A 24,837-nucleotide genomic window follows, 5' to 3' on the forward strand; every position below is an offset into this window, starting at 1 on the left:
TTTTTCCTCTCTTCCACATATTAACTCTTTGTACCTTCCCCAGTGGCGATCCTAGCCGGCATGACACCCGGGGCGGATTGTCGATGCGCCCCCCCCCCCCCCCGGGTGCATGCCGCTGGGGGGGGGGGTGCCGTCGCGGCACGCGCCTGTCAGCTGAGTTTGCTGAGTTCGCTAACTTCGCTGCAGCTCCCTCTGCCCCGGCCGGAACAGGAAGTAACCTGTTCCGGGGCAGAGGGAGCTGCAGCGAAGTCAGCGAACTCAGCTGACAGGTGCGCGCCGCGGCACCCCCCCAGCGGCGTGCACCCGGGCGAACCGCCCCCACCGCCCCCCCCTTGGTACACCACTGACCTTCCCCCATCATAGCCCATGCCCCCTGCCTAAAGCAATGTGGTATATTAAAACTGAACTGAACTGTGTGACTTCTGATTGAGTTGCTTGCTGATTCACTTTCAAGACTGAGGTATGGTTGGTCGACCTACCACATTAGACTGTCTATATGCAAAGCTGGTACACACATCTACTTGAGAGAGTTTACCCCTGATTCAGGCAGCTGCCAAAATGTGGCTGCATCCGGTCTTCTGTTGTCCAGGAAACACCTTTGTGCCTTACTGGTGTTGTGTTGTCTTCAGTACTTCTTTGACTGATAGGAACGGTGACATAAAAAAAAAAAGTCGCTGGATAAGTCTGCATCAGCCCCTGGCAGGCTTTGCTCCCCCCTCCCCCTCTCCAATCCAATGACCCAACTTAAAAATAAATAAATCATCCCTGGTGTATGACACCCTACACCACCTCTGGATCCTAACAAGGCAGGAGTGATGTCCACTCACTCCTGCCTCCCTTGCCACTATCTTATATGGCAGACAGTCCCTACCCAGTGCAGGTAGGGGGCCAGGCATCTGGGGCAGGATCGTCAGATTGAGAGGAGAAACATTTCTCTCAACCAACCCTTCTAGGCTGCTCTGAACCCTGGTGAAAAATTTCCCATGTGAGTTGCACATGTAAAGCCTTTATTTAATTATTTTTTAAAAATCTGTTTTGCATTCTGCAGGTTAGTTTATCATTTCACATGCCTTCATATTTTTTATTTTGTATTTATTCAATTTAAACAATAAACAACCAAGCAAAAAAAAAAAAAAAAAGAACACACTTGATGCCAAAGGGATCAGTAATCAGGAAAAAAAATTAAAAGGACTAAATTATTAAAAATAAATAGCAAAATATGATCAGAGCCATTCACTTAAGTCTACAAATTGGAGAGCCAAGAATTATACACTGGAGGATACAGGAAATAATCAAGAATAACACTAAAATTAAAGCACAGAAATATAATCTATCTTGCTGAGCTAAACGTTCTCAAAGGTTCTGTCCACACTCGGGAGGGACTCCACAACATTATTTGGTGGCTGGGAGATTAGTAAGATGAGTTGGATCAAGAAAACATATTTCAAGGATTGATATCTGATGACAAGTTTACATGGATGTCTAAGAAAAAAGGTAACTTCTATCTGGAGTACCTCAGGTCTCGTATGTTAAAACTGCTTCTTGTGTCTCTGGAAACATCTTGGAAGATCCTGATCTTAAAACATAGAAAGTTTTATTTCTGTGTCTAAAAAATAGTTCATTTTGCATGTGATCCCCTTTGTGCATATGTCGCTGTTTGCAGCTCGCTAAATTTTACTGCGGCAGCCATATTTTATGGCTGCTTTTGTGTATCGGGCCCTCAGTCCAACTGCTTCTTCCTGAAACCCACTGGTCAGTCACAGCCAGAGACAATGTGCTTATGCAGAACTACCCAAAATGATGATAATCTACTGATTTTTAAGTACCTTTCAAGGTGGCGTAAAGATAACACAAACTTTCACCTAATCCTGAATTATTAGGATTCCTAACACCTTAGTCACTATAAAACAAAAAGAGAGAAGTGCAACCTGACCAATGTAAAAGGCTCCCGACACTCATGAACTTTGGAACGGAAGCCAGTCAGGGAGTTGATGAAGGAAGCAGGATGGGATGGCAGACACTCTTTCTTTCTCCGTATGGTTGGTCAGCAGCAGATGGTCCCAGTTGGTCAGCAGGTAAGCTCTCCCCAGCCGGGCAAGAGCATGCAAGCAGTTGATGCCACAGATTAATGAGCCTTGATCATGTGGCTGGCTCGGGCCAGCTGTTAGCAGCTCCTATTATGCTTACGGAAGAGGGTCTTATATCCTTTCCTCTGGTTTGGTGCCATTCTGACTAGAATAACAAAGTTTGATGTTTTCCAGTGTTGTGTCTTTGGAGTACTAGACAACCGATTTCTTCCGACCACGAAGTCCCCCAGCTCTGCAAACAGGGTTGTTATTGAAGGTTACTTTGCCTTGCTCAGGCCTTGATGTGTCAGCAATGTGCCTGAGGTCTGTGAATAAACCTCTGCATAGGGACTGTTACAAGAAAGTCAGGTTCATATGCAGGACCTGGTTAGTTCCTACAAATTGAAATTTTTTGATCACACGAAGGGCATCTTTTAAACCTCAGCTTTGTTTCTGGGATGCCGACAGTTCCACAAAGTGAAAATTTGACAGTGAAAATGAATAGAAAGTCTTGGCATTTTAAAATGAATTCCAAATATGGCTGATAGAAGGAAATGATACGAAACCTGTCCGATTTGCTATTATGGATGAAAAGAATCTAGCCGTTAACAGACACTGACAGCAACATGAGAATGTCTGTGCAGACTCAGAACACTCTTTTTGAGCTCTCTGGGCATTAGAAACTGAACCCAGTTGGACGCCATTGTATGGTGACATCACCGACTGTGTGATTGTAGAGATCCTCACTGTACATTCTCTGATTCTGAGCTCTGGGGAAGCTGTTGGGTCCTGTTGTCATTAGATGACATCATCCACTTGTGTAATGGATTAACCTTGCTGTCTGTAGAGATCACCTGTTGTAGATAGGCAGCTTTGCAGTTTAATGCAGAAAAATGAATTTTAGAGTTATCTGTGACAAACAGTATTACACCAAAACAGTTTTCTCAGTTAATAGGATTCTGAGTTTAAAGGACTCAAATAACAAATCAACTTATGCATCCAGTTTCTCCTACATAAGCACACAACTTTGGAATGCGTTACATAACGCAGTGAAAACAACGTATGACCACCTAAACTTCCGGAAATCACTAAAAACTTGCCTGTTGACATACACTACCGATCCAACCTAAATGCCTGTACTCTGCAACACAATGAAAACAAAGCTCGCACTGGACATAACTAAACTCTTCTTCCCTATGATTCCCTAATGGGTCTATATTACACATGAACTTTACTCTTCCACTACATTACTTTGTATTTGTTCATACCATAATTGGCGATCGCCTCTACGGTGCTATGTAAGCCATGTTGAGCCTGCAAATAGGTGGGAAAATGTGGGATACAAATATACTTCAACTATAGTGCTCACTAGAATAAATTCTAACAATTAATACCACTATGGCACTTTACTCTTATCAACACAGTCCTTTAGATAAATCTAATAATCTTGACTTCAGATTTCCGGTGTGTTTATTAATTCTTTGCTTCATAAACTACACCTCTCCGCTGTATCGTTATTCTAACAGCGGGAATCCTCATTAGTCTAGATTAATCATTTTTTACTTTTTCACTTTTTGTTCTTATTGCTTTTTTAACTTAGCACTTATCTTATCTTCCAGGCTTTCTCACTGGTTTGCTCTACAGTGCGCTTCTGTTTCGTAACATCTTCATCTGGAGCTAAACTTTTATACGCCAGTTCTTGTGCCAGTTATATCTTTTCTCTGCTTAGCTTCTCTGTCTCTTTGCTTGAGATAAGATAAGTGCTAAGTTAAAAAAGCAATAAGAACAAAAAGTGAAAAAGTAAAAAATGATTAATCTAGACTAATGAGGATTCCCGCTGTTAGAATAACGATACAGCGGAGAGGTGTAGTTTATGAAGCAAAGAATTAATAAACACACCGGAAATCTGAAGTCAAGATTATTAGATTTATCTAAAGGACTGTGTTGATAAGAGTAAAGTGCCATAGGGATACAAATATAACAAAAAAGAAATAAAGGGTCTGTCTGTTTGATTTCTGATGTGATGTTTATTAACTTTAATTGTAGCATTGTGGCACTGACGGCCCCGAGTGTCCTTCGGCATTTCTGGAAAGACTGTGTTTCGAGATGAAGAAGGGCTACAGGGAGACTATGCTGCAGCTGGTGTTGTCCCCATTGTACATATTTGTGAATGACTCCTATCAGGTAACAGTTCATTTTGAGGGGAAATTGTGAGCTGTAATTTAAAAGTGAATCTAGTTGTCAAAATGGAAACTTAGGAAATGCTATTACCGTTTGTCTAGTGAGCAGTGCAGATGTTGATGGAACTTAAATACCAATGAAGGAGGGACATTATAGATATATATTCCTTGGACTCTTGGCTTCAGATATCTTGTTAAACACTAGTCTGATGGCATGAATGTTTCACAGCATTTTCTCTGTTGTGCATATTGTAGATGTGTTCATGCTCTGTATTTAATAAGATATAGCTATGAAATTACTTTGCCGTGCTTTGTGCAAGTTACGAAAATAATAGTGCTGTAGCTAATACATCTGTGGAGAAGCCGGTAATGATGACAAAGTGTTCCTTCCTACGTAATCTTTTCAGGTTCATTCTCTGAGAGTCAGGAATTTTGGAATAACACTTTTGTAAACAATCTGTTTTAACAACCAAGTGCTTTTTAAGTCCTTGACATGACAGAAAATAGTGGACTGGCAGGTTTCCCATTCTGTTAGAAATCCTAGTGGAAATGCAGGCGAGCCCATGACTGGGTGAGTCTGGCAGGCTATGCAGGAAATCTAGGAGAATGAGGGGGTCTTTTACTAAGGTACACTAGCGTTTTTAGCTCACGCTAAAAAGCATCTGGCACTAAACACTGAGATGCCCATAGAAATATAATGGGCATCTCAGCATATAGTGCCAGCTGATTTTTAGTGGATGCTAAAAACGCTAGCACACGTCCATTTGTAAAAGTGACATTCCTTTCAAAGTATCTGGTACGTGCTCTGATGAAAAGCCGTGGCCTGTTTTCCAGGACTGTGCATGAAACTGGGACGTCATTTTTCAAAAAAATCCTTACTAAATTAGTATCCACTAAAAAATTCACAAATGGACGCCTCCCCCAGTTCGGCCATTTTGTGGATCTGTGTGTTTAACACCATGAAAAGATTGGTGAAGGCAGAACTGCACAATGCCACATTGATTGAGTACTGTAAAAAAGGTTTGAGGATCACCAAAGAACCCAAGTTATTTCAGGATGACAAAACGTTTTTGGAACAATGGGTTGGCATTCTCAACAAATGCTCGTTAGATTTTAATGGTGCTCATTATAGACAAAACTACTGAAATAGCCAATGTCATCAAGACAGAGGTTGCATGAGAGTGATTTTTCATAATTGATTACTGATCATAGAGAAGGTTTTTTGGGGGGGCCAATGATGAACAGAGGATAGCATCGCATCTGTTTAAGCTCCAAAAGATAATTTGAAATCTAGGAGCTCTGTGAGGCCTTTTTTCCTTCTCAGAAAAAAGTATAAAATCTTTAACAGAAGTAAGATTTTGATATATTTCTATCATTTTTCATTCAGTGGAGATAATGGTATTTAGGTATCAATAAGTTGAGATAATATTTCCACATCCTAACATTGAATTTTTTAGTGGGAAAAAAAATGTCCATTTAAGGTGATTTTTAAATAGCTTCAATCAGCTGCCTTACTCCACTTCAGTATTTCTGGGGTATGATGTATCTGTTTGTGTATCCACACTGAATCAGGTATTCTTAGTCAGAGTAGTCCATATTGGATATCACAAAGAACAGTGGAACAGAAGCGCCAACCTTTGTAATACTATTTGTGAGTCTCTTCCAAAGCCGGCTGCGTTCAAATACTCATGGTTGATTGTGCACGAACATATATATGCACAGCAACATTTTTGAGCTTTTTGTCTCTTAGGCTCTTGAGGATGATGTTTTCTAAATCAGAGTAATACAATATTTAAAATATTTGTTGCTGAATGGCAATGGTTTAGTAGTTGTATACTAATGAGTATTTTTGTAACAGCGCCCTCCAGTGGATGGAGTACTGAGAGAAGGTCACATCAGCCTCTGTGGTTTGCAGCTTCGAGCTCATGCCATGTTTTCAGCTGAAGGTCTGCCCCTGGGAACAGACACACTAGAGTATGCTTGGTTAATTGATATTCAAGCTGGATCTCTTACTGCTAAAGTTACCTCACCACAGGTAAGATGAGAAGTTCTTGGACAGAAGGCACCATCTCCCAGATTCTATATAGTTCACCTGGAGATTCTCTAACCATGCGTGTAACTTAACAAGCTAATTAGTGTTGATAACAGCACTCAATAATGAGCACTAATTGGCAGTAATTAGAATTTACGTGCACAACTCGCTAAACTTATTCTGTATCGCACTGTGTCTACCTTCTAACATGCACAGACAAAAAGAGGTGTGGTTATGGGCGGGGAAATGCACATTTCTTGGGTGTTCTGAAATTTTCTAGTCCCTCTGCGCCTAAATCTACACGCTTGCATTTGCACCATGTTTTCATTGGCATTAATGGATGCGCATAGTTTTAGGCGCTGGGATATCAACTAAGCATATTCTACATACTGCGCCTAAATCTAGGCGCCACTTATAGAATACGCTTAGGCGAAAATGTTTTCTGTGCTGATTTTTTAGGTGCCATATATGTTTTTCATAGGCATCTGGCAAACGGGCTGAAGCAGAGAAGCTTGAAGGAGAAGGACTGCACAGTCTCTTGCCCCCCCCCCCCCACTCCCCACACAAAAGCTTTTTTAAAAAAACACTACTTTCTCTTTTCTTTTTGTTTCTAACTTAGGCTTCTTCTGGTGCATCACTTTTTTCTCTTTCTCTTCCCTTGTTCTTGTTTTATGTCTTTGATGTTCAAATAGCATTTTTATATTTCATTTTTTGTATTTCTTCCCTTTTTCTTTTCTTCAGTAGCAGATACTGTATATACTCGAATATAAACCAAAATAAGTTTCCCCCCCTCCCTCCAAAAAAGGGAGAAAGCTGTTAAGTATGAACTGGGAGTGGAGGAATAGCCTAATGGTTAGTGCAGTGGTCTTACATCCTGGCGTCCTGGGTTCAATTCCCACTGCAGCTCTTTGTGATCTGGGGCCCCTCCATTGCCCAAGGTACAAAAACTTAAATTGTGATCCCTCTAGGGAGAAAGAAAGTACCTGCATATAATGTGTACAGCACTGTGTACACCTCTGTCCTCCCCCCTCCCCAAAAAAGCACAAAAGGGCCCCAGAACTGGAACAGTGATATGGACTGGAACCAACACGGGCCTTGTTTCAGCACCCAACAGCTGATCACAGTATATATGTGCATGGTTGCTACCATCAAAATTATATATATTTTAATCTATTTATTAGGAAATATGTAAATTATGTATGTTTATTATTGTATATTTTCATTTTTTTATATCTTATTTTGTATGTTTTATTTCTGTCAGACCCTTGAGGCAGGCGCTGTTGGGTGCCAAAACATGGCCTGTGTTGTGTTCAGTCCATTAAAGTCCATATCATTGTTATAGTTCTGGGGTGCTTTTTTGTGTATTGCTTTGCTCTGTGTACGTTTGGACCCTCTCTGTTTTTGCTCCTCCCCTCCCTCCCCCCCCTCCCCCCCATGACTGGTGTTTCACGCTTCCCCCTCTGGTGATTGACACTCCCTCCCCCCCCCCCCCCCAAATGACTGACATTGCTCTTACCTCACACAGTGGAAAATTTTCAGATGAAGACGCTTTGATTTTGGCAGCATATTTTCTGCTGTCCATCCTGAGTGAAAAGCAGCAGAAACTGAGAAATAGCGGAGTGAGAGAATGATGATAAGAGGGTCAGAGGGGGTAGATTAGGTAACAGCAGAGACAAGATTTTAGGTTTATTGGAAGCTGCAGTAATCCTCTCTACTTTTAAGTGACTCTTATGTATTTCAAGCACTTCATATGATTTCAAGGTGCCATTGTTTGCTTGCAGCTGGCTTGTCTGCTGGAATGGGGACAGACATTTCTGTTTCATGTGGTGTGTAATGAGTTTCAGCTGGAGCGGCCCAAGTCTGTTGTAGTCTGCCAGCATGGTGTTGATCGTCGCTTCTGTGAATCCAAGGTATGGTAATGGTTTAAGCTTTGCTCATACCCTTTATTTGTGATGAATTAAGTTTAACACCTTACATCATTTGTAGTTCAGGTGCCACAATCCTTTTGACTTATTTGTTTATATCTCTGTATTAAGCTTTTAGCTCCAATATTTTTATATTTCTCTTGAAAAGAGAGATCAAAGCAAACCTAGATCATGGACAAGAGAACTATGGTCTTATTTAAAATAAACAGCTGACCAAAATCTTCCTCCTTCTATTAAGCAGCTTCTGGCTTAAGGCTTTGTTGCAGTTAATGGGCCTTATTTAAAAGGACTTACTTTCATACTGTGTCTCCAGAGGGTACATCACTTTTGCACAATTGTATCATACATTTATCTGCTTGCTTGTAGAAACTACAGAGGCAAGAATGAAATATGCCGCTATGGATTTTAGTACAATGCATTTAATGCAGCAACATTGATTTTAGACTTTGTTGACCCACTTACTCAAAAGGTTTATCACATAGCCCAAGTCTCCAGAATCTCTAGAGAGACGACACAATTGCCACCTAGGTCTTCCAGATCTCTTGTCATATCTTAGGTCCTGGTGTGGCAGCATTGCAACCGCTGCAAGGCAGTGAGAAGCAGCAATAATTAATGCACCATAAAGAGAATAGTTAGCAGTAGCCGTAAAAGAGTAAAACACATTGCCCCCTTGGCAGCTTCAGCTTTGCCTGAGACTTATACAGTAACACAGTAAATGATGGCAGATATAGACCTGCATGGTTCACCTAGTCTTTCTAACAAGGTGGCCTGAGCCATGCCCGCCACTCTTTGCAGGCCCCAGCCACCCATGGTTAAACACTAGTTGTCAACTCTCCACCATGCTAAGCATATAGGCATCCAAACATGATAGAGTCTTGGTTATAACCATACATATATCATCCCCAAGTATTGTTGGCCATATTCAACTTACCAATCAAGATGTTTTCCTCTCCCATCTGAGCTGCACAGCACCCTTACTCGCAGCACATGACAATACGTGCTTAAATTAAGCATGAGCTACAAGAAGGGGAAAAGGAGTTGCTGGGGGGACAGGGTATGTGGCTCCGTTATTGTCCTTTGCTTCTATAAACACACCTACCACTACTACTAGGAGAGGTGGCACTGTCAGGGGGAGAAGGGAAGATGGCAAAAGAGAGCTCAGGGCAGAGTTTTTTTGTGGGATGCACAGGCACTGCTTTGCTTGTTTTAAACCTCTTCCCTCACCTTTCCAAAATCACAGCAAGCTTGTGCTGTTTTTATTGTGACAAAGAGCCTTTTGATCTTTATGTTTCAACTAAGTACAGAAAGCCACTCACTCTCCCTCTCCCTTTGTTTCTCCAGCTTGCTTGTTACCCTGGACCTTGTCCGACTTCTGATGATCTGAAATACACCATGACTCGCCTGGCAGCAGATGGAGCAGATCTTTATATTGTGGAGCATGGTTGCGCAACAAATATTAAGGTAGCAAAATGCACAGATAAATTCACCATTACAAAATACCATTATGAAAGGGACAGATTACAGATTATAATTTGCTTTAAGACCAGTACTTCTCAACCCAGTCCCCCTTGAGTATCCTCCGGCCAGTCTGCTTTTCAGGATATTCACCATGAATATGCATAAAATATTTGTGTATGATGGAGGGAGCACATGTACCTTACGTATGTGTTCATTGTGGGTACTCTGAAAAATCAAATGACATTGGTGTACTCCGGACTGGGTTGAGAAATATTTTTTGGCTTACTCTATTTTTTAGAACCCACTTGCAACATTCTCTTGACTTGCTCCTACTATGTTGCGGGGCATCCGCAGTTACAATCTTTTTGGGGTATAAAAGGGAATGTGACACGTAGTGTAGATTACAGAAAAATGTGACAACCACCACGTTTTGGCATTAGACATTGTAGTGTCTGGAAAGTAATTGTGTTCCCTTTATCTATAGATCCAAATTCATAATGGCCAAATAATAATAGAACTAACTCCACACTCAAAGGTACTACAAAAAATAGATTGCTTATTTATTTACAATAGCAGCAAGAACAGTGAAAGAGATCAAGAATAATAACACAAATGGTCTTATCATTGTAACCGCTCAGAGTAAACACACATAAATCCCTAAACAAGGCTCCTAATACAGCCAGTTCACCCTCATAGCACTATGCAGCAGTTTCATGTCAACTATTCAGCCTGAATGTTGATGAAGTTAGGTGTCTAGCAGGTTGCAGAGTGTTCCTCATACAGGTCAGACAGATGGCAGAGCAGGGCTGCACTTCAGATGGAATGCAAACAGCCCTTTGTCTTAGTTTTCATCCCTTTTTATGGCGAAAGCACAAGCTTCAGCTGGTGCAGTGATGTCAGTCTTGGCCTTGTTGTTGAGGGCACAGATCCTGGATGTTTATCCCCTTATTCTCATCTGTCCCAGACATTGGGACTTAGAAAATTCCATATTGTCTTTCTTCGTGGCACGCTAGAGGGCAACTTAACCATAAGGTCATTGTTTCAGTAAACAATATGCTTTTCTTTGGTGAAAACAAATCTTAAAAGTCTGCAACCACATGTGAATTCTCTTCCTGCTGAAGTAATATAGTGGTTGTTCTTCTTGTCCACGAACAGCCTTAGTAATGTTTTTCAATGTCCTTGCAAGTCTGAAACCTGACATGCAACAGGCTTTTAGCAGTGAAAGATGAGGTTAGCCAGAGTCCGTATATTTAAAGTCAGTTTGGTAATGCTGGATAGTTCCATGTATTAATTCTATATTAATTAATTAATTAATACTTCACTGGCTTCCGATCAGGTACCGCATACAGTTCAAGGTTCTCCTACTAACCTACAAATGCACTCAATCTGCAGCCCCTCCTTACCTCTCTACCCTCATCTCCCCTTACGTTCTTACCCGTAACCTCAGCTCACAGGACAAATCCCTCCTCTCAGTACCCTTCTCCACCACCGCCAACTCCAGGCTCCGCCCTTTCTGTCTCGCCTCACCCTATGCTTGGAATAAACTCCCTGAGCCCATAAGCCAAGCCCCCTCCCTACCCATCTTCAAAACCTTGCTCAAAGCCCACCTCTTCAATGTCGCTTTCGGCACCTAACCATTGTACCTCTATCAAGGAAATCTAGACTACCACAATTTGATTGACTGCACTTTTTTGTCCTTTAGATTGTAAGCTCCTTTGAGCAGGGATTGTCCTTCTTTGTTAGATTGTACAGCACTGCGTAACCCTGGTAGCGCTTTAGAAATGTTAAATAGTAGTAGTAGTAGTAGTAATAGCGGAAGAAAAAATGGCTATAGATGTAAAGAGAAGTGACAAGACCTTTTCAGATATATTGGAGAAAGGAGAAAAGATAGGAATGGAATTGCGAGACTGAAAGATAATGAGAGTGGTTATGTGGAGAGTAATGAGGATAAAGCAAATGTGCTAAACAATTACTTCTCTTCAGTATTCACGGAGGAATATCCTGGAGAAGGACTGCAGTTGGCTGCCAAGAGAATATCTGGGAATGGAGTGGATATTGCGCCGTTTACAGAAGAAAGAGTTTATAAACAGCTGGAGAATCTGAAGGTGGACAAAGCTATGGGGCTGGATGGGATACATCCCAGGATACTGAAGGAGCTCAGAGAGGTCCTGGTGGGACCTCTTAAAGATTTATTTAATAGATCTTTAGAGATGGGAGAGGTTCGGCAAGATTGGAGACGAGCGGATGTGGTTCCTCTTCACTAACAACTGAAAAGAGAGCCCTATGCCTGCATTACCCTGATAAATCTTAAGCATAGACAGCTGAAATGTGGACTCTAGAAAGGAGATTTTATAAACAGGAGATGTTGTTATAATAAAAGATTAATATTTTCCAAAAAGATGTAACATAATAAATGAGAAGAGAAAGACTTGTGTGGTCCAGTCTGCCCAATATGAGATACGGGGTTATATGTAATCTAAGGGGTCCTTTTATAAAAGTACACTAGCATTTTTAGCATGTGTTGAAAATAAGAGTACGCTAAATGCTAGAGACCCATATATTCCTATGGGCATCTCTAGCGTTTAGCGCACGCTGATCATTAATGTGCATTAAAAACACTAGTGCACCTTTGTAAAAGACCCCCTAAAAGAAGTAATAGAGCCAATAGAGACAAATTTATATTTTCAGCAAATTAGTTGATATTACTGCAGTAAATGAGAAGGTTGGTCAGAGTCTTCTGTGGTTAATGAAGAAATGTTTCTGTATTACAGACATGCCTTGGTTTTGCTTAATGAATTAAAATGTCTTTCACATACTAGAAATTATAGTTTCCCTGGTTATCTTTATATATATATATATTTTTTTTGTTACATTTGTACCCCGCGCTTTCCCCACTCGTGGCAGGCTCAATGCGGCTTACATGGGGCAATGGAGGGTTAAGTGACTTGCCCAGAGTCACAAGGAGCTGCCTGTGCCGGGAATCGAACTCAGTTCCCCAGGACCAAAGTCCACCACCCTAACCACTAGGCCACTCCACTCCTTTTTAGTTTGTCATTTGATATTCTGACCTTCTATAGGAAAAGTTACATAAATGAGTTCCAGCTTAATATGATTTTGTCCTCTCTCTGCCTCTCTTTTAGATGGGCGCAATACGTGTTGCCAACTGTAACCTCCACAATCAGTCCGTCGGGGAAGGTATAAGTGCAGCCGTTCAGGACGTGCAGCTGAGACAGTACATTGAACAGCTGGACAGCTGTAAGGTGGGGCTTCAGCCTGCAGTGCTGCGAAGGGCGTACTGGCTGGAAGCAGGCTCTCTGAGTTTTGGGCTCATCACCACTGATGTGGCATTAGCTGCTGATCATTCTTCTAAGCATGAAGTTCAAAGGCTTTTCTTAGAGACTCATGACCGTAGAACCAGAAGGTGAGTTAAAGGTAGAGTTGGTTAAAAAAAAAAAAGACACCATATTTAATCAAAGTGTATGTGTTAGAGCAATTTAGCAAACGCTTAATGAGGACTAACTGTTAGTGCATTCTTTCTTTACTAGAGTTACAGACTTGCAAAAGGGTTAGGAAATTCTACATCAGCGAATGGCTATACAAGTACAAAAGAGCCTGCCTTGTAGCCGACTCATAGAAAGCAGTGAGACGGTTTTCAGTCACAGTAACAGAAGCTACTCCAGAAATCAATAAAACTGATTACTTGACGATAATTTCACTTTGTCCCATACCTGCATTTGTATCCTGCCTATTTCTGCATGAAAATCCTGCCTTGTAGCCGACTCATAGAAAGCAGTGAGACGGTTTTCAGTCACAGTAACAGAAGCTACTCCAGAAATCAATAAAACTGATTACTTGACGATAATTTCACTTTGTCCCATACCTGCATTTGTATCCTGCCTATTTCTGCATGAAAATCAAAGTGGGTCACAAAATTAAGTCAAAAATTAAAACATATCTAAAATCACTCAAAATATTTGTGAAACAAATAGGTCTTCAAAGATTTGCAGAACAACATAAGTAGAGAGGTGTGGTAGCTGTGTTAGTCCACTCTTAAAGGTTATCAATAGAAATCAAACAAAATAAAACATGGAAAAGAAAATAAGATGATACCTTTTTTATTGGACATAACTTAATACATTTCTTGATTAGCTTTCCAAGGTTGCCCTTCTGTCCTAATTAGATTGTAAGCTCTGTCGAGCAGGGACTGTCTCTTCATGTTCAAGTGTACAGCGCTGCGTACATCTAGCAGCGCTATAGAAATGATAAGTAGTAGTAGTCTTTGGGATTCCGGAATCTTGCTATTATTTGTGTTCCGGAATCTTGCTACTCTTTGGGATTCCGGAATCTTGCTACTCTTTGGGATTCCGGAATCTTGCTACCCTTTGTCCTTATCCCTTATTTGTCCTGTTTCTCTGTCCTAATTAGAGAGGTGTGGTAGCCGTGTTAGTCCACTCTTAAGGTTATCAATAGAAATCAAACAAAATAAAACATGGAAAAGAAAATAAGATGATACCTTTTTTATTGGACATAACTTAATACATTTCTTGATTTCTCCGATCTGACGAAGAAGGGCAACCTTCGAAATCTAATCAAGATGGCGTTCGTGTGAGGGAGTGCAGCTTGCAGTTACCCGAACACCAGACTCTGCTTCAGAAGCGTGCTTTTCTTCAACCATTATGGTGAAGAGAAAGGGAAAAGTCGGGGCGAAAGCCGCTGCTAGCCCTGGCGGTTCTTCAACGCTCCGACAGCCGACTCTGGAAAGTTTTGGCCTCCAAGCTTCAGGAGCCCAGGTACCTACCTTGGTTGGACCCCCGGACCAGCTAGGGGATCTTAGCACGGAGGCGGCGTCTTTAAGTCCGCCATACCAGACTGCCCCGCCGAGACCAAGCGGAGAATCGGGAGCGATGGGAGAACCCCAAGCGGAGGCTTTGGAGGTTAGCGGCGGCCCCGTCGAACACTTCACCCCGGAAGGTACAACAACAGGTCGTAGGGCGGGAAGTATTGATTCCTCGCCCTCCTCCATCCAGGAGGCTCCGCAGATTGGACTCGGAGGGAGGCCTAGGCCGGCAGTCGTCACTTTGGAGACCCTCTGGGATGCAATCCAGACCCTCAATTCATCGCTACTTCAGACAACTAATTTCTTCAAATCAGAACTAAAGGATTTAAAAACATCTCATCAAACTTTGGAGGCGAAAGTTAAGCAGCAGGAGGAAAAAAGTGAGTTGAATTTGTTTGAAATTAAAAAGCTACAGACTGTTGTAACTAATATAATAACGGAAAAAGAACTGACTCAAAGGAAACTTGAATTTATGGATAACCAACTCAGGCGAAATAACCTGAGATTTTTGAACTTTCCGAAGTCTCCTTTGATACCACCTTTGGATATGTTGAGAAAATATTTTCTTGAAATACTTCAAATTCCAAAAGAAGCTTTACCCCCAATCATAAAGGCTTATTATATTACAGGAATTAAAACTACTCAAGCTGGAGCTCCAGATTTAAATTTGACACAATTTTTGGAAACTTCCCTAGAAACTATTACAGAGCGCACTACTCTTCTTGCTTCTTTTGCTTTCGAATCCGATAGAAATCATGTTTTTAGATTATACTTTAAATTTATATCAACTCAATTTCTAGGCTCGAAGATACATATTTTTCCTGATTTGAGTAAATCTACTCAAAAAAGGAGAAGAGAATTTCTGGGACTTCGGTCCCGGGTTCTCTCTTTGGGCGGTACTTATAAATTGAAATTTGCCTGTAGATGTATTATTTCCTTGGAAAATGTATATTTTGTATTCTTTGAACCAGAAAAACTGAGACAATTTATAATTGCTAGAGAAAGTGGTGGTGAATTGGCTATGGAAACCCCGGTAGGAAGCTGAAACCGCTGGCAGAGAATGGACTCTACCCTCACATTAAGTTTTCTTTATTTTTTTTTTTTCCTTGAAATGGAATTTCCTTGTACCTTGATCAATATAATGTGGACTAAGTAACAATATCATTTCATGAGTTCTTTCTTTTTTTCTTAAAGGACAAGATTTTTGTCATATATATAATTTCCTGTATTTTCTCACATTTATTATATGTAAATGTTTATTTTGAAAACTGAGAAATAAATACAATAAAAAAAAAAAAGGTATCATCTTATTTTCTTTTCCATGTTTTATTTTGTTTGATTTCTATTGATAACATTAGAAAGAGCTCTTCCCTTGGCCCATTGTTCCTAGCTATGGAGGCATGACTTCTCAGATCAAACCAGATAAATTCACGTGTCCACACCATGAAACAGTTGTACAGCTCTCTTTAACATATTCTCTTACCATAATACAGCTTGTGCAAATTGCTTTACTGTGTGAACTGTGCTGTAGCACATTTCTTACCATTTCAATAGCTGGTTACTTACACAATAAATAATGGTATTTGTATATTTTAGGTAAACACAGGCATATTTTGCATTAAAGGTGACGCTGAGAAAAGGTAGAAACTGGTTAACTGGGTAGTATGTAAATGATACCTTAAAGTAGGAGATTGAAAACAAATGCTGGGCATCCTTATCGCATGATTGAGTTGCTATTGTATAGATACGGGGTCGTAGGTGCAGGGAGGTTTTTGGAGGACGTTATCTTGGTGGTTGCCTGATGTACCAACAGATCTCTACATATTTTCTAGTGTTGTTTCAGGTTTTCCCTTAATGTTTGTAAAAGAGAGGGTAGATACACCTTTATAGGCTAGGATGAATATTAAGATAATGCATTGAAAAATATTTGATATCTCGGAGGATTTCAGCAGCATTGGTGGTCTAAAATTTTCTATTGCCTTTTAACAAGCTGCGGAAATCATTCCCTGCATTATTTGCATTGTCTGCCTTAGCTGTTTACTGTTGTTGGTAAAGGAATACTATGCATTTATGAAGGCAATAGTCTTGAAAACTAGAAATCAATTAGACTACATGTCCGCCAACTGCTATTCTGTACTGCTCCTTCATATGTTAAAATGAAAATGCAAATATAATTGCTGTTCTTGTGTACTGTAGGCTTTGGTTTTTGTGGCCAGATGATAATGTGAAGAACAAAAGAAGCAAGAACAAGTGTGGCTGCCTTGGGGGCTGCAGGTTTTTCGGTGGCACTGCCACAGGACTGGACTTCTTCAGACTGGAAGAGCTGACACCATCCAGCAGCTCTGCCTTCTCAAGTGGAAGTGTAGACTCAGATATGTTTTATGGGCAGTCTTTGCTGCAGCCAGGAGAATGGATAATTACCAAAGAGATCCCCAAAATTGTTGAAGGTAATCTTGTTGTTTTTTGTTCATTGCAGTTGATAACTTCACTAATGCATGAGTTATTACTTACTGCTTTGTGAGAAATACACACTCTGCTCTGTTTGACCATCATGGCAGTGACTGTTTATTAGGATTTATTTGCCACCTTTTTCAAGAAATTCTCATAAGAATAAACTGGATATAGGAAATAGACAATTACAGTAGTAAACATATTTAAATAACAGTACACATTATGGCATAGTATTCAGCTCACTGTTCCCTCAGCTGTGTGGTCGTGCACCTTTTGATAAGAGGCAGTGCAGCAGTTGTAGCCCACCATGCAGCCGGAAGCACCGAGGCTTGCTCCAACTACCTACTACACCATCCTGCCATCCTCCGCCGCTGCTGTTGCTTTCCCAAACTGGCAGCAGTGGCAAAACAAGAGACGGCCGTCGCAAGACCTTACTGTATATACCCATGGCTGCTGGTCCGCCCCCTCCGATGTCACTTCTTGTTCTAGGTCAGAGGGGACAGGTGCTGGATCAAAGAGGGAAGAAAGTGGGCCTGCGGAAGGCGCTGAATGGAAATGGGGAGGAGAGAGGGGACAGACGCTGGATTGACGTGGGGACAGATGGCGGACAGATGCTGGATGGACGTAGGGGGAGAGAGGAGCAGATGCTGGATAGAAATGGGGTGGAAAGAGGGGCAGACATTGGATAGAAATAGGGAGGAGAGAATGGCAGACACTGGGAGAGAGGGGGCAGACATAGGATGGGAGGACAGAGAAAGCAAATGCTTGATGGAGGAGGGAAGAGGGAGGGCAGATGCTGGAAGGAAGAGATGAGGAGAGGGTCAGAAGCTAGATGAAAGTGGGGTGGAGAAGGGAGCAGATGCTGGATTTAAGTGGGGAGGAGATAGACGGAACATGCTGGGTGGAAGTGGGGAGGAGATAGACGGAACATGCTGGGTGGAAGTGGGGAGAGAGAGGGGCACATGCTGGGTGGAAATGGGGAAAGAGAGGAGCACATGCTGGGTGGAAGTGGGGAGAGGAGCAGACACTGGGTGGAAGGGAGGAGAGGGGCAGCAGATACCGAATGGAAGTGGGAAGGGGAGGGGCAGCAGATGCGAATGGAAGTGGAGAGGAGATGGGGCAGGTGCTGGATGGAAGAGGGGAGGGGCAGATACTGAATTGGGGGGAAGGGGAATAAAGAGCAGATGGGATGGGGAAGATGATAGTAAGAGACTGGGGAATAAGAGGAAGTGAAATAGGAGACAGCTGGGGTAAGGGAAAGAGGTGGCGAGGTTTAGATACACAGTAGTAAATAGAAGGAAATTGATGACTGGATAGTAAGATAGAATTAAATCTGAACAAGACCCTTCACTGGCTCCCTATCCGTTTTCGCATCCTGTTCAAACTTCTTCTACTAACCTATAAATGTATTCACTCTGCTGCTCCCCAGTATCTCTCCACACTCGTCCTTCCCTACACCCCTTCCCGTGCACTCCGATCCATGGATAAATCCTTCTTATCTGTTCCCTTCTCCACTACTGCCAACTCCAGACTTCACGCCTTCTGTCTCGCTGCACCCTACGCCTGGAATAAACTTCCTGAGCCCCTATGTCTTGCCCCATCCTTGGCCACCTTTAAATCTAGACTGAAAGCCCACCTCTTTAACATTGCCTTTGACTCGTAACCACTTGTAACCACTCGCCTCCACCTACCCTCCTCTCTTCCTTCCCGTTCACATTAATTGATTTGATTTGCTTATTTTTTATTTTTTGTCTATTAGATTGTAAGCTCTTTGAGCAGGGACTGTCTTTCTTCTATGTTTGTGCAGCGCTGCGTATGCCTTGTAGCGCTATAGAAATGCTAAATATTAGTAGTAGTAACAGAAGCGGAAAATAAATTGAAAGAAAGCTGAAAGAAAAAAGAGGAGAGAGAAATGACAAATGGACAGGAAATCCTGTCAAGATAGTTAAGAGAAGACAAGGAAAGCAGAAACCAGAGACTGGGACCAACAGAACTGAAAAAAAGTAAATAGACAACAAAGGTAGAAAATTTTTTATTATTTTTAAAGATAAAGTAGTGTAGTACCAGTATTAATAAACATTAATACCTAATGTTTGGTAACTCAACAGCAAACTAAAGGCTAGGAGAGCTGAAGCCTGGTGGCCATTTGGCAACCTATTAAAAACAACGATAGGTAGATTATTTTATGGTTGCCAGTAGTCTGAGCATTTCTGTTACCGTTCACATGGCCAACAGGAAGATGGTAGGCTGGGGAGCTAGGGCTGACTGAGAGCCAAGTGTTAACATGTCTGCATATATTTCCAGAATGCTGTAAATACTATTTGTTCAATACGTTGTTGTATTTTTTTTTCTTGTATATAATTCCCTGGAGTGCATACAGTGTATGCACTCAGAGGTTCTGGAGGAGGCAGCTAAGGAGTAGTGTTCATACAGGGAGAGCAATCTTCCCTTTTAAACTGTGCCAAACATCTAGTATCTAAGTAGAATTCAGAGTAGCTATAAACTACAGGTGAACAATCAAGGAAGCATGTAGATTATGGTTTATAGAATTCTTATAGATACAAACTAAATTGAAAAATCAGGGGCAGTTTCCAAAACATAGAGACATCTATTAATTATAAACATAAGGAAACGAGCATCTCTGCAAGCTATTATATATATAAATGTGTAAATAGGAGGAAAAACCTCAAGAAGCACCTTTCTTCACTTAATTTAGCGAAAGAAAGGACTAGGGCTTCTTCATCATTGGAAAAAAACCTCCTAAATTTCAAAAAGATAATTTCACCTTATTTCTAGAATTATAAATGTTTTGACAAATATATATCTCTTAAAAACTCGAGAAGGAACTTAACTTCTCTCGGGCTCCTCCGTAATTAGAACTGTGGTTGACGTGAGACTCCGTTTCACCAGAGCTGCTTCAAAACCTCTGGTCTAATATTATTCCGTTCAGACTGCCGACTCCCTGTAAGTGTCTGTGTATGTGTGTGTGTGTGTGTGCATATCTGTATATGTATCTGTACGAAGTGTTCACAAGATAATGTAATGGAAAATTTTTGCTTATGTCAGCATAGTCCTTAGAATGTGTTTTGTGCTCACATCTTAATAGACAGCATAGGGTGTAAGCGGAGATGGAACATATAGACAGATAAGATAGAGTAATATACGTTTAATAGAAAATAAGGGTGACCAACTTGAGGAAAAATTGTTTCCATTATGTAGCTTCCCACTGTTCCAGAATGTGTGGGATAATTGTGTCTATCAACGAGCAGGTGGGGATAGAGAACTGAAAACTGAGCAGAGACATATCTCTCTTGGCATCCAGTCCAGCTCCTCAGTATTTTCTAACTCCAGCAGATGGATAGACACACTTTTCAGTCTCTGGTTCTGAGTTATTTGGTCCTGGTCCAGTTGATCAGTTGGTCCCCAGTTGAGTTTTGCGGGTGGTTTGAGCCTTCAGATCCATGTCTCTGGTGCTCCACAAATTTTCTTCTTCCCTCCCTTCACCTCTCCCCTGTTTCCTGTGGAGTTGTCCTTTTCCAGCACAACAACCTTTAAAAAAAAGAAAAAAAGGAGAAGGAAAGAGGTTTACAGGAGAATGTGGGACAGAGTATCAGTCCTAATCCTTTCTCATCTGGGGTAAGAGTTTGGGGGGCAGCCAACAGTGGTAAGTCCGACTAAAGTTTGACTCAGAACTGCTTGGAAGGCTGCAAGTTCTGCTTGGTGCAGGGGAGGTATTCAGACTCACTGCTTGGGAACACATTGTGCTACGCTTGTGACAATTGGGGTGAATAGTGACTCCCATGGAGGCAGTTAAGAAATGTTTCCACTGTTGGACCCATTGACCAGTGTTGAGGCATTGCAGTAAGTGCAAGCCAGGAATCCCATGGACGCTGAGGAAATAGTCGGCAGCAGCACGTCTTCTGATTTGGCGCAGCATACGACTATGCCAGGAACTTCGAGTTCTCTGGCAGGGTCGGTGCACAGTTTGATGCAGCAGAGTGCAGAAATGGGCGCCATTTTGTTGGGGCTGACTGGCAGTGAGGAACAGCGTCTGTCTCATCATGCGCAGAGCACAGCCCCGGGCTTGACAGAGCATTCAGCAGCATCAGGATCCTTATTTTCTCCGGAGTTTATATTGCTGTTACTCCAGGCCTATTTACTGAAGTATGGATAGTCAGAATTGTTGCAAAATGCTTCAGTTCTTGCTTTGCTGCCCCATTTGGCTCCTAAGAGATCGTATTTAGACCTCCAGGAGTGGACAGATGAGGCTATCTCTGCTTCTCCCTCCTTATCTGATGTGGCCTTGGTCTGTTCAGAGGAGCCATCATTTATTCATTCATTCATTCATTCTTATATCCCACATTATCCAAAAACTGGTTTTGGCTCAATGTGGCATTAACAGAAGATTAGTTTTATTGTACAGTTACATGAACTATAACAGACATCAGGTAATGATTGCATTAGCTATAAAATTTCTTGAAGGAGCCGTTAGAGGAGGGAGAGCTCCCTCCTGAGGAGGGGGATGATTCGAAAGTACTGAGGTTGTTACATAAAGAAGAGCTCATTACTCTTATTTCTGAGGCACTGGCAGTGCTTTTCTGCTTCATGGGCCGATGACCAGAAGCAAACGCAGGCGCTAGAGGCTTTTAGCGCCACACTAGTGCCTGCGTTTGCTACCGCCCCATGATCAGAGCCCCCGAGTGCATGAAACATTGCGCTTATGGGCTCTGAATGCAACTAGTATGCAAATGCATAAAAAAAACAGGGCTAAACCTATTCATCCCCAATGATCAGTGACCAGCGCGCCAAAGATAGGCACGCTGGCCGTGGCAAACCCTATGCCAGCTCGGAGCTGGCGTTAGGGGTTTTCAGACCATTGGGGAGGAATGGTGAGCCCTAAACCAGCATGCATTTGCATTCCAGCAGCCCCCCACAAGAACCCCGACTGACCCCCCCACCCCTCCCAGCAACAGGGGGCTAGAGGTTCGGCGGACCTCCAGTCCCCTGACCCCCCCCCCCAAACAGAGGTTCAGGGGGGGAGGTGGAGATCTGGTGGGTCTCCAGCCCCCCCCCCCCCAAATCCCTCAGATGTCCCTGGTGGCCCAATGGTGTGAAGCTCTTATGTGGTGTGAAGCCCAACCCAGTGCATCCCAGGATGCACTGGGCAGGGCTGGGCACCACCATTTTGCAGGTGGTGCCCATGGAAGAGGAGGGAGACCACCAGAGGCTTCAACAATGCTTAAAGTAAGCCAGGTGTGCTTAATGAGAGAACAGGATAAAGGATGCGCATTATCCCCCCCCCCCCTTGCCGCTTATGTTTGTATAAAAATGCTTGAGGTAAACGAGGATTCTTACAATTCCACACAAAGCGAATGAGGCGACCTTGCAGACCAGATAAAAAGGATCTAGGGAAATGAAGGGGGAGCACCTGAAATAAATGCAACAAACAAGGGAGTACATTCTTTTAAGGGTTCTATCCACCCAAACCAGGAAAGTTGCATAGACGCCCAACGATCAAAATCCCGAATCAGGATAATTAGCCACAAAGAGGTCCTGGACATCACTCGGGAGTTGAACTCCCCAGTAAAGAATCTCCTTAGCGGTCCACTTGAAAGGAAAGGAAGACTGCAGAGTTTTCAACAAACTAGGTGCCAACCCAACTACCAAACCCATAGACTTTGTTGCATTCAACTTATACCCAGAGACAGACAAGCTGTAATTTCTTTCAACAAATTAGGAAGAGAAATCAACAGATGCATATGAGATAAGAGGATTTTATCCGCAAATAATGCTATTTTAAATTTCCGATCCCCCACACAAGCTCTTCCAATATCCGGATTAGTCCGGATGGCACAGCCAGGGGTTCCATAACCATAGCAAATAAAAGAGGGGAAAGGGGACATCCCTGATGTGTACCCTGGGAAAGAGAAAATAAAGAAGAGTTCCCCCCCGTTAACCCTAACACATGCATTGGGTGAAGCATAAAAAGCCCCAATCCAAGAGTGATAAAATGACCCCACCCCAAATGTATCCATAACCTTATCAAGAAAGCCCCAGTGGACCCAATCGAATGCCTTCTCAGCATCTAGCCTTAGAAAGCACATGGGGATACCCAAGACCTGAGATATGTGAAGCAAGTGCACTGTCAAATTAAGGCATATTATCCATCGCCTGCCGCTGAGCCACAAACCCCACCTGGTCCAGGTGGATCAAGGTAGGAAGCAGCCCAGCCAAACAATTAGCTAATACTTTAGCCAAAAGTTTACATCAGTGTTCTAAATAGAAATAGGATGGTAGGAAGCACAGCCTGCCTTATCCTTATCAGGCTTAGGAATAACAGCCAGCCATGCCTCCATCATTGACTGAGGCAACGACTTATGGTCCCGAACAGAATTAATAATTAAAGTCAATATGGGAGACAACTCTACATCAAAAGCCTTTAAAGAATTCAAGAAAATCAAGAAAGATATAGTAGAATTGGAAAAGGTGCAACGAAGGGTGACGTATAGAATGTTTGTACGTTTGGGAAGCTCGCCAGGTGCCCTTGACCTGAATTGGCCGCTGTCGTGGACAGGATGCTGGGCTCGATGGACCCTTGGTCTTTTCCCAGTGTGACATTACTTATGTACTTATGAAACCATCCAAGCCAGGAGATTTCCTGGTTGGCAAATCTTTGATAACTTGTAAAACTTCCCACACAGTGACTGGAGCCTCCAAAATCTCCCTCTACTGAGAGGACAATACCGACAATGCCTGAGCAGCCAAATAGCTGTCCAGATCGTATCATCTGCCGTACATAAAGTCCGATAGAAATGATGAAAACACTCCCGAATCTGAGAAGATTTAGTAAAAAATGACCCTCCTGGAGATGCAAAATATGCCTATCAATCCCCTTCCTTCGTTTCCTAGTCGCTAAAAGGTGATCTGGCTTTTTACTACATTCATAATGAGTTTGATGATACATTGAAACCTTCTGCTCAGTGTGCTGTGGTGGCTAATAAAGCAATTAGAATGTTAGGTATTATTAGGAAAGGAATGGAAAACAAAAATGAGGACGTTATAATGCCTTTGTATCGCTCCATGGTGTGACTGCACCTCGAATATTGTGTTCAATTCTGGTCACCACATCTCAAAAAGATATAGTGGAATTAGAAAAGGTACAAAGAAGGGTGACGAAAATGATAAAGGGGATGGGATGACTTCCCTATGAGGAAAGGCTAAAGCGGCTGGGGCTCTTCAGCTTGGTGAAAAGACGACTGAGGGGAGATATGATAGAGGTCTATAAAATAATGAGTGGAACGGGTAGACGTGAAGCGTTTGTTTATGCTTTCCAAAAATACTAGGATTAGGGGGCATGCGATGAAGCTACATTGTAGTAAATTTAAAATGAATGTGAGAAAATGTTTCTTCACTCAACGTGCAATTCAACTCTGCAATTCGTTGCCAGAAAAAGTGGTAAAGGCGGTTAGCTTAGCAGAGTTTAAAAAAAGGTTTGGACGGCTTCCTAAAGGAAAAGTCCATGGACCATTATTAAATTGGACTTGGGTAAATATTTCTGGGAAAAGCAGCATAAAATGTTTTGTACTTTTTTGGGGATCTTGCCAGGTATTTGTGACCTGGATTGGCCACTGTTGGAAACAGGATGCTGGGCTTGATGGACCTTTGGTCTTTCCCAGTATGGCAATACTTATATACTTGTTGCAAACATGCATTAACATACTTCATTTGGTCATCATAAAGAGCGACTAACTCCAATCTGACAGCCTGAAGCCTTTGAAGGTCCGACACCGACCCAAAGGCCTTATGCCAAGTCTCTAAAAGTCCCAACTGTTCTAAACATTGAGCCAAACATACTCTCTGAGCCTTGGTTCACTGATTAGCCTTTTGG

The 24,837-nt window shown here is 42.2% G+C and overlaps 1 protein-coding gene across 1 annotated transcript in view; it reads left to right on the plus strand.

The window, feature by feature from the left end:
- Positions 1–24,837, plus strand: part of KIAA1109 (KIAA1109 ortholog) — a 452,391-nt gene that overhangs the window by 126,946 nt on the left and 300,608 nt on the right. Inside the window, 6 exon segments of the mRNA XM_030191772.1 lie at positions 4,113–4,250; positions 6,105–6,281; positions 8,060–8,188; positions 9,545–9,664; positions 12,802–13,082; positions 16,695–16,945. Coding sequence (XP_030047632.1) covers positions 4,113–4,250; positions 6,105–6,281; positions 8,060–8,188; positions 9,545–9,664; positions 12,802–13,082; positions 16,695–16,945 — 1,096 coding nt within the window.

Source organism: Microcaecilia unicolor, chromosome 2 (genome assembly GCF_901765095.1).
Source record: "Microcaecilia unicolor chromosome 2, aMicUni1.1, whole genome shotgun sequence".
NCBI lineage: Eukaryota > Metazoa > Chordata > Amphibia > Gymnophiona > Siphonopidae > Microcaecilia > Microcaecilia unicolor.